This window comes from Trematomus bernacchii, unplaced genomic scaffold (genome assembly GCF_902827165.1).
Source record: "Trematomus bernacchii unplaced genomic scaffold, fTreBer1.1, whole genome shotgun sequence".
NCBI lineage: Eukaryota > Metazoa > Chordata > Actinopteri > Perciformes > Nototheniidae > Trematomus > Trematomus bernacchii.
In genome coordinates, this window is record NW_022987851.1 from 2509603 (window position 1) to 2520273 (window position 10671).

General features: G+C 38.9%; 2 protein-coding genes across 2 annotated transcripts; one reads left to right on the plus strand and one right to left on the minus strand.

Annotated features, from left to right (window-relative positions):
* The first annotated feature begins 1189 nt into the window (after positions 1–1189).
* On the plus strand, positions 1190–4918 carry LOC117468720 (piggyBac transposable element-derived protein 4-like). Its single transcript, XM_034112958.1, has 2 exons — positions 1190–1924; positions 3159–4918. Exons 1-2 carry the CDS (start codon positions 1674–1676, stop codon positions 4861–4863), a joined length of 1956 nt encoding a protein of 651 aa, XP_033968849.1. The 5' UTR covers positions 1190–1673; the 3' UTR covers positions 4864–4918.
* Positions 4919–5795: 877 nt separating this feature from the next.
* On the minus strand, positions 5796–10433 carry lyrm9 (LYR motif containing 9). Its single transcript, XM_034112959.1, has 4 exons — positions 10325–10433; positions 7990–8132; positions 6140–6232; positions 5796–6053 (listed from the first exon to the last, which is right to left on the minus strand). The coding sequence occupies exons 2-4, from the start codon at positions 8107–8109 to the stop codon at positions 6036–6038; spliced, it is 231 nt and encodes a 76-aa protein (XP_033968850.1). The 5' UTR covers positions 8110–8132; positions 10325–10433; the 3' UTR covers positions 5796–6035.
* Positions 10434–10671: the final 238 nt, after the last annotated feature.

Consider the following 10671-nt stretch of genomic DNA (forward strand, 5'->3'; position numbering starts at 1 on the left):
ATAGATAGGGTGGTGGGACAAGTGTTCATTCTGTCTGGCTTAGCCTATTATCATACTAAAAGGAATGCATGCACCACCCCCCTTCCAGGTGTCCCGATGCAACAAGTATCTGAATCCTATTTACATTGTACACTTGAGTCACACAATACTACCTGGCTTAGCCTATTATCATAATAAAAGGAATACCTACACCCATACATGCAGGTAAATCAGTTCAACAAGTCACACAATCCTGCCTATTATCATAATAAAAGGAATACCTACACCCACACATGCAGATAAACCAGTTCAACAAGTCACACAATGCTGTCTGGCTAATGATAATAGGCTAATTGTCATACTAAAAGGGATACATCCAAGTGTCCCAACACATTTCAGAAAGAACTGTTTCTGCCAAAACCAGAGAAGAGTTAAATGTAATTTTGTAACTAATTAACTGATAAGATACAAGTAGAGTATAAAATATTGCTACAGATATAATTTCACATACTTTTATCAGGAATAGTGTATTAATTTATTCAATTCTGGTCTTAATTCAAAATCTTAACAGAGGACACATTTAGAACTTAGTTATAGTGAATTATCAACGACATTACATTTCTATTAGTGTTTTTTTTCCATATGTGAACAAATTTGATGAATGTATTCCACAATAACTAAATATGTACATGTTCTATACATTGTAATAATCACAACAACATTTCTTACTTGAATCTGACAAATCCAGTCCAATAAAACAAAGAGATGTTGCTCGTTTGAAGATTCGGAAGTTGTGTGAGTGTATGCTCCAGAGGGCAGGACCGATAAACACATTTACTACTTGAGGCTGAACATATATATTATATTTCAACAGTTTTACGACAAACTGAGACGTTTTTGACATGGACATTTTTTTTTAAGATTGACAAACATCATATGTGTAATTCGTGGCACAATTCAAACGGGATCGAAAGATAAGTTTTGTCTCTCCATTGACTTCAATACATACTTTTTCCGAAATAAGGTCCCATGGAGGTCCCCGGAAAGGGAGGGACTTCGCCTGTTTGAAGATGCGCTATGATTGGCTTGTAGGAATAGAGACGAAGGGATAGGTTTAGCTGTGGTGTGAACGCCCCCGATCGCTGATTGGAAGGGGTCAGAGTTGCGTCATCTCCGTTCCGGTCGTGGAGCCTCTCAATAGTTCCCGGAAGTGAGCAACAAATACTAGCAGCGCAGTAGAGTTGCAGCATAATAGACCGTTTGTGATTAACTTTTAAAGGTAAGACGTTTAAAGATTTAGATTGGATAATATCAGCACATCTGAATCCAATGAACATGTGCATTAAAGCATGTTAGTGGATTATCCCCCACTAAATTAGTAGATTTAGGGGACGCTAACAGATTAGGCTAGGATACCGGATACAGTTAGCAACACACGTGAAACTTTAACAGTTGTCCCTCTGGAGTCGGCGCCCGCGGATCTGCGTGGAAGTGCGTCTATTTTACGTATTTAATCGTATATTTTCGATTATAGGGAGTATGATTCCGATAACCCAGGAATCGCTGGAACTGTAGCTTTCCCGCGGTACCTCTTGTGAGACTCACAGCAGCCAATAGCAGCTTGACTTTGTGTTACACTGTGTGGGATTGGTGGATTCGTGTGTCCGTCAAGCCATTTCGGTCTGAAATGACCAATGGACACTCATGAAATCACTAAGGACCTACCCACCAAGAAAAAAAAACATTTAACACACGTGTCTCCCATCAGTTTGTCTGTGTGTGGAAGAGAGAGAGGAGACAGAAACATGGCTAAAACCACAGTTGCCGCTGAGCTAGAGATAATTTTGGCTAGCAGTAGTGAAGATGATGGCGAATCAGAACCTGAAGGCTTTGACTCTTCGGAAGAAGAAGACTACTGGGATAACAAGGATCCATTTGAAGATGGGTAAGTGTAAATATAACAGTAATAGTGCACTTGCCATTTGTGGGGTATACAAGTTATTTTGGTGTGTAAAAATGAGGTTACATGTGTAGATGACTAAAATAATCCTTTATTCGTCCTACAACGGAGACATTTACAGTGCATATAGACATCTTTTTGCCATCGATATTTTGTATTATACTGTTCTGTACAGATGAGACTTTGTCATAGATATATGCAGGGTTGGGAGGGTTACTTTGTAAATGTAATCAGTTACTGATTACTGAATACATGGCTCTGAAAGTAATCCGAATACAGTTGCGTGTCTTAAAAAAACGTTTTTGGATTACTTTCTTTTTCCATCACAGATGGGTATGTTTTGGTGTACAGGAGACACAAAAAGCAAAAGGAAACTGGACGTGTTTTTACTGGTTTAATGGCTTATCAAGAGCACATCTGAAACGATGTAACAACATAATAAACTTTTTGGGGATGCGGCTTGGGATGTGAGGAGTGAGGGACACGGCTTAGAATGGGCTTGTCGCCTTCTGTCCTGCCAGTGTTGGCAGGACATGAATTAAAATGTCGAACTCGGACATTTCGGCCAGGGGTGTAGAGCTATGTTTGTTTAAGCACCGGATTGGCAAAACAGGAGTGTGCACCAGTCTGCCTTGGTCTATGAATTCATGTCCGTGACGCTGCCCACAGCTGTTTTACAGAAGGAAAACCTCCTTCACTTCATGAAACCTCTGCAGCACCAGGAGGCAGCGGGAGGGTTAACTCAGCCTCTGAGAAGAGGAGCGCGCAGTGCCTTTCACGCACCGCCTTCACTGTGTTTACCTTCAGAAAGAATCATTAGAAAGGCTAAAGAGGGACTGCAGGCTGATGTGTTTTAACCACACACACGATTTAAACGCAGACTGTTGTACCTGGATGGCCTACCTGCCTGCCTTTAAATGTTGTGAGAAAATCTTTCCACCAATAATTCCAATAAGTAATCCAAAATGTATTCACTTCAGGTTTACGAAAGTAACTATCAGATTACTCGTTTTTCAAATGTAACGCGAGCCGAATACAGTTACTTGATTTTTGTATTCTGATTACGTAACGCCGTTACATGTATTCCGTTACAACCCAACCCTGCATATATGTATGTGTGCCTGTGATTGTTTTTACAATACTGTTCTGTACAGATGAGACCGAGAGAGATCAATGAACTAGTAGTAATTATTGTCCTACATTTTAATCTGTTTTACAGAGAGGATTCACAGCAGCCAAAACCTCCATCGGTGCCTGCCACCATGTCAAGATCTACCGTGGATCAAGGTCCAGCAAAGAGGACTCGTAGAGAACACATACTTCCCACACAGCCAATAGCAGGCCATGCACAGTCATCCCCACCTACACAGCAGTCAGCTCCACTGTCTTGGAAGACAGACAAAGACCCCGACACTGCCCCCCCTGTCCCCAGTTTCAATCCTGCTCGCACACCCGGGCCACAGCTCAGCTCCAGATGGAAATACAAACCATTTGACCTGTTCAAACTTTTTTTCAGTGCACAAACAGTACAGACAATTTGTATCAACACAAACAAACAAGCTGCAAAGCAGATGGGAAAGGGAAAAAAATACAAATGGATTGATTTGACTGTAGATGATTTTTATAAATACATGGGGCTGCTTCTATACATGGCCCTGCTGAAACTGGACACGGTATTGGATTACTGGAGGCAGGATCATTTTTTGTCAGTGCCTCTGCCAGCACAGGTCATGACACGTGACAGATACAGGACAATATCCTGGAACCTGCATCTCAGCGACCCTGATGAGGATGTCCAGAACGACAGCAAAAAGGGCACACCTGATCATGACAGACTGTTCCGATTGAAACCCCTCATGGACAGCATCAAGACTGCGTGTATGTCCTATTACCATCCCCATAAATACCTGGCTGTGGATGAGAGGAAGCTTGACTCCAAGGCCAAGACTGTAATTACCCTGTACATGAAGGCCAAACCTACCAAGTGGGGATTCAAGCTGTTCGCCTTAACCGACTCGAAGAATGGCTACACAGTAGACTTTTCCGTTTACACTGGCAAAAGCGACATCTGCTCCGGACATGGCTTGTCGTATGATGTGGTAATATCTCTGGTGCATGCAGGTTACCTTGGAACAGGTTACCATATTTACATGGACAATTATTACACCAGCCCGAAGCTGTTCAAGGCTCTCCATGCCCTAAAGTTCGCTGCCTGTGGGACCTACAGAGAGACCTGCAAGGACTGCCCAAGGACACAGACTAACGCTCTAACAGCAAAATCCAAAAGAGGCTCCCTAAGATGGATCAGGGAGGGCCCCCTGGTATTTGTCAAATGGATGGACAACAGGGAAGTATCCGTCTGCTCCACCATCCATGAAGCATACTCTGGCAACACAGTGCAGAGAAAGCAGAAGCAGAGGGATGGCTCCTGCACCCAAGTAGAGACCCCCTGTCCCACACCTGTTGCCGAGTACAACGAACACATGGGTGGAGTTCATCGGTCAGATCAGCTTATACACCACTACTCTGCAAAGCACAAAACCATGCGCTGGTACAGGAGCATATTTTATCATTTCCTGGACATTGCCACTACAAACAGTTACATTTTGTACAAGGAAATCTCTCTGTCACAAAAGAAAAGGCCCATGACACGCAGAGCATTCATGGGGGAGCTGAGTGCTGAGCTCTGTGGCAAGCCTCTCCATACACCGCCTGCCCGGGGACCTGCATCTCATCTTCCTGTGTCCATTGCTGATGTCAAGGCATCAGGCATCAGCCGAAAGGCCACCACAGGACGCAGGAGATGCGAACACTGCCACATCCAAGGCTTGAGAAAGGACACGCCTTGGAAGTGCAAGCAGTGTGATGTGGCCCTTTGTCTCTTATTGGACCGCAACTGCTTTGAGGCATGGCATGAGGACTGAATCGGAGTGAACGTGTTTTTAGAAATGGTTGAGAATAAAGTTCTGATGTATTGTATCAAGTGTTTTTGCTGTTTTTTTACATTTAGAATAAATTGTTGGTTAATACCCAATACTTTGATAAACCAAATCTAAAACACAAACATTTGGATGACTCGAGTAAATCTGTTTTCACAAGAGTTTTGAAGATTTCCAAAAATCGGGTGTCAATGTTCAGCTTTAGAGCTAATTATCTCATCACACAGCACTCTAAAGTGAGTGACTTACATTTCTTGATATGTAACACATGGGGTGCCATTTTATAACAAGTACATTTAAAAGGTGATTTAACGAGACTTCTAAAAATCAAGAAAATACCTGTAGAATCCAGAGGGTTAATGTCGTTTCATCCAACGTTGTGGAATTAGAGAAAAAGGATTCATTTGTTTTGCGGGATGGAGGAAGTTAATATTACACAAGGAAGAGAGCTATTTGAGACATAGATCCGTTTAAGAACATACTACTTTTTTTTTTTTTTAAAGAATTCAAAGCAATAAACACGTTCTTTAACAGAGGTAGAATTAGCCTTAAATATGTTAACAAGGCAGGTAAGCTAGCTGTTCACACTAATCCTCATATCAGCGGATTTTATTTAAAAAAAGAACCGCCAAGAACTTCCTGGAACCGAGTCTACGTGACTGAAGCATTTTGAACTTCCGTTGACTCCTTAAATGGCTCTGGGAGGGGTGAGCGTAGTAAGATGGAAATATGTGAATGACAGGATATAAAGATGGTTTTCCTGATTGAACTTGCGCTAAGCTTCATTAAACTTTAATATTAATTTATTATTTCAGCTCAATTAATTCCTTTGTATTTACCCATATTGCACTATATAGATCTGCTCATTAAGTGTCACTTCATGTCAAATTTCCACTCCATAAATAAGACAACTAAGCTATAGTTTAGAATGTATTTTATTGAAAAATAAATACATGATATAGTCATTTCACTCCATAAATAGTATTTACACCTTTATTGATGAAGAGTATTTATATCATTCCATACAGTACAGCAAGTCTTCCTCATCCGATGTTGCGTTATCATGGCTGTTGACGCAATATCAACTCAAGACTCAGAAAAATGTCTCCATCTCTACGACGTGAAACCCCCCGGGACATATTCATGGTTTTTGAGCCTCATTTCTTCTTGGAATACTGCAAATGAAAACGAGAATTAAAAATGACAGTGTGTTTACAGTATTCATACTTTATTTTGAAATTCAAAAGGCCTTTATTCTTACTTTTGTAAGAATCCAGTCGGCATCTACGACAGCTCTTTGGACGATCATTTGTACCCTCTCCTGGTCGTCTTCATCTGCGTGACTGGTGTAACCCTGGAAACCAAAAACCATGATGAAGTGCTTTGCTGCTCACAATGAGGAAGCATTAAGCAGAAAGGGCTTCATCTTTCCAGGCTAGGAAAACCACACTTAACAGGTTTAATGATGTGTCAATAACTAGAACAATTCAATATAATGAGAGAATGGTACATTATGGAGGACAGGTCTTCTTCCTCATGTAGTGTTTACAGCAAGGTTCAGAAATATGTTTTACTTTTATTGTTTACAGGAAATAAGATCAGAATAGTTTTTTTTAAATTATCAATTAATCAAGAAAACAGTCGCCAAATTAATTGACAATAAATATTATTCTTTGTGGCAGCCCTAAGGACTTTTGGCACATTTGTCTGTCAACTACTGGTACAATTTTTGACTTTGAAGAGCATGTATGGAGGGAATCTGAATCACAGGATGAATACATGAATTCATTTTCTACTTTTGTTAACGTAGCTCGCAAAGTGTGCATTCGTGTGGCGTCAGAATAATTGGAAAATGTGAAACTCACTGGGATCATTTATATGAACTTGAACAGTGTGCCGATTAAACGCCCTGAGCAATAAAATGACAAAAAAAAAAACACAAACTTTTCTTTAGCATTCAAGTTGTGAACAACCATCACAACAGATTTCCTGGTTGAACTACACTGTTGTTGTGCGTTTGCAGCAGTTTTGTGGACCGTGCTAGAGTGATGCATTTCCGGATCACAGCACAATGTTTGGTAGCTTATACTGACAAGAAAACATTCACGGCAATCACTAATAGCTATCTTAATATCTGCTCATCATTATTTTACTTTTGGCTAAGAAAGCAGCAACTCAGGATTTTGGATAAGTGTCTCGGTCAAAGACTGTTAGACTTTAGGACTGACAATAAACACATAGGACAGTTTCAGATGTCAGATATAGCAAACCTTTTTACCATGTTTATGGGCAGTACAGATTTCACCTCCTCTCACGGAGCACTGGTGTGCTACGACACAGTGGATGAATATCACTGGTCTACAGTATGGAAGTGTATGCCAGTTGGTTAGGTTAAAATCGTCAGCTAAATGACATGTAATTTAATGGTCTAGTTGCCAGTATAGTGAACTTGGAAATGTTGAGTACCCCAAAGTTTAATGATAGAAATGTATAGTAGGGGTCCCCAGCACATAGAAACTGATAGATGCTTACTTGCATATATTGGGCAATTTGCACAATTAGCATAAGTTGCCTTAATTTAAATGAACGGCATTATATCCAATGTGGACAATAGTTATACAAATTAGTGGTTTTGGGGGTTATGGAGGATGCTGAATCAATTTCTGACATTATCTGGTTTAAAAATGGCATATATAACCAGAAAGTGGCCATATTTCTACTCTCGGTGGGCTGATTTTGACTACCATTAGTAGTGTCGCAACCATTGGAATTAGAGAGAAAAAAAATGACAATTATTATAATAATTATCATCTTCAAATAAATAGGCAATCTGTCCAATTCAAATGAACCAGAGTCCACTAAATCTTCCATATCGACCAAAGAATGTTATAAAAACATTAAAATATTGGCATTTTCTGGTTAAAACCGCAATTCTTAATATTGAAAATGTAAGAAATGGACTCTGCATCCTCAATTTGCCTAACATTAAACTTTGGTGTACTCGACATTTCCGGGTTCATTACAGGACTCTCAGCTGGCAACTTGATTATAATACAAGAACATTTCAAAGGCATTTATCTTGAAAGCAGTAGCTGCACATGGCGTCCTCACCTGTCTGATGGCGTGCCGGTAATGCTTCTGCATGGCTTCTGTGGGTAACTGCCTGCAGCACCGGAGGAGGTGTCGGTACAGCTGCACCGGTTTCAGCTCCGCTCCAACTAAAGGTAGCATTGTCCCCCCCTTTGGTTAAGTTACTGTGGATACAAATGGTGGGATTTTTTTTACCCTAGGTATAGACTTTCTGCATATTGAAACTGATTTGACCAACTCTGTATTTAATATGCTTCCCTTTATGTCCGTTGCATTTGGAACAGAACAAAATAAAAATCATGACATACATTTTTATTTCAGGTTGTAAACATGCATCATGAATTTCCTGAAAGTTTGCAATGAAATATTATATACATGATTACTTTCTTTAATTTTGGATTATATTTTCTTATCTGCAATCAAAGTTGTTGACCAAAAGTGGACTGTATAGCAATTTCATAGAATTATGAAATATCGTTTTGTGATATTTTAGTTTATTCATTTAGTGGGAGTTCAGTTAAGTGACGATGCAAAACACTTTTAAAAATCACTTTTTTTGAATGGGATTAGTTAATTGTATTTACGTTTTGCTATTAGTTTTATTCCATGTGTATTTTATCATTTGTTTATTTGCTGTTTTTAATTGATTTGGTCCTAAGTTCTATATTTAGGAAAAAGCACTTTGGAACTTAGTTTGAAAGGTACTGTATAAATAAAGTGTATTATTATCATTATTATATGCAGTGGCGACTGGTCATTAGGGGCAGGTGGGGCACAGCCCCACCTAGTGTCAGCAGAAAGTATTACAAATAATGATTACAAAAATGCAAAAAAAAAAAAAAAAAAATATATATAAAATATATTTTAAGATCATGTTTAATCATCTGATTCGTCTGTACATTGCTGTTTTAGTCTGTGTTCTTCTAATTAGTGTGTCTACAGTCACAGTGTGTGCCTATTGAGCTGTTTAGAGCCATGTGGGACAAAACCTGATTATGCCCCTTCCTCTCGCTGTGAAGTCAACGGTGACTGTAAAAACTTCACTGCGCATGCTCAGAGTATTTTGTAATGTAATGTGTGTGGCAAAAAAATAATGACCAGAGGGGCACGGAGTTACCATCCCCACCATACGTCATCTCAAATCATTCAGAGCTGATTGGCTGTAAGTACGTGTGCCGCGAAAAGTGTGGTGCTTGAAGAGGAGACGAGAGAGCTGCAGTGGCGCGTCCTAAAACCAGGAAGTAAGCACAAAAAAGCAATGAGATTTCTCCAGAGGATTTTAGAAAATAGCTCGAAATAAGATCTGTGGGAAACGTACCTGTTAGATAAATGCACGTTTTGATTAGCCGGATAACATCCACATGTCTACCCTACTTTTATAATTTTGTTATCATAAATCTATGGATTAGATTTATGATAGACTTTTGAAACTACAAGAACATAAGGAGGACTTTTACAAAAAAGTAATAGAAATGTTTGTCCAGAAGGATAGGCAAATGGACTTCATCTTCAAGTCAAGGTAAGACCGCCATTTTATTGAAAATGGGATCTTACTAAGAGAGAACAATTCAATATTTAAATGATAAAATTACATTTTTTGGGTATCCTTTTGTTGAACTGTCTGTTTAAAATTAATCGAAGCATCAGACAAAAAAAGCTTTTGAAAATAATATTATATTTTGGTTTAGGTCAAAATATAATATTTGTAAACCTGAAGAGTCAGTGCCAGTGCCTCACCAGCCATGAACCTCACTGCACGTCACTGCAGAAGCTTATATATAGATATCTAAGTTTTTTGTGCCCCACCACTTTTGTACATATAAAAACGCCACTGATTATATGTATATTATCATTAATACATTTATTATTACTATAATTATTAATACTATTATTTTTTATAACTTTTATTATTATAATTATGAATACTAAAATTATTACTATTCTTTTTTAATACATCTAATTAATTGCATCATTCTGTTTTTATAACTTGTATTATTATTAAAACCATTATTTGTTTTATTGCTTTTATTATTATAATTATTATAACTTTCCCATACAAAGCAACAATAGCTTTTTTTTGTACTTAACTTGACAAAGTTACATTTGTCAGGCACACAGACAATGTCATCCATTATAAAGAGCATGTTTAATTTAATAATTGTCTTCTCTGTATCCTTAAATGACCTGAGCTGTTAGCTAGCTATCACTGCATTGGCTAGCTACACAGAGCTGCTGCATGTACACATTGCGCAGATAGAAAGCTAGCACACAACCCAGCAGACAGAGAGCCGTAGTGTTAGCACAGCGGCTAAATGAGCACCACCAACAAACTGTAAGGTCACGTTTATATACTTACGTTAGCTGTGATACATACTGTCTGTAGTGAAGGCTGTCCGTGTCAGCAGCAGGCGCCCAGCATCTTCTTTTTACGGTTTTATGGCGGGTGGCAACCAGCATTAAAGGCGCATTACCGCCACCTGCTGTATTGGAGTGTGGACCAGAATTATCTACCCCCCAAAAATAAATAAATAAAACACAATTAAAATAATCTTTGTTGACTCTGTTTGTCTTTAATAATATAATATTCCCAATGTATAATATTTATTTGAGATTTGGTTGTTCCACTCCAAGCTTCCTGATTTCTGTCTTTAGAGTTTCTCTTTCTTGTCTGTATTTGCCACAATACAGAGTGACATACTGTTT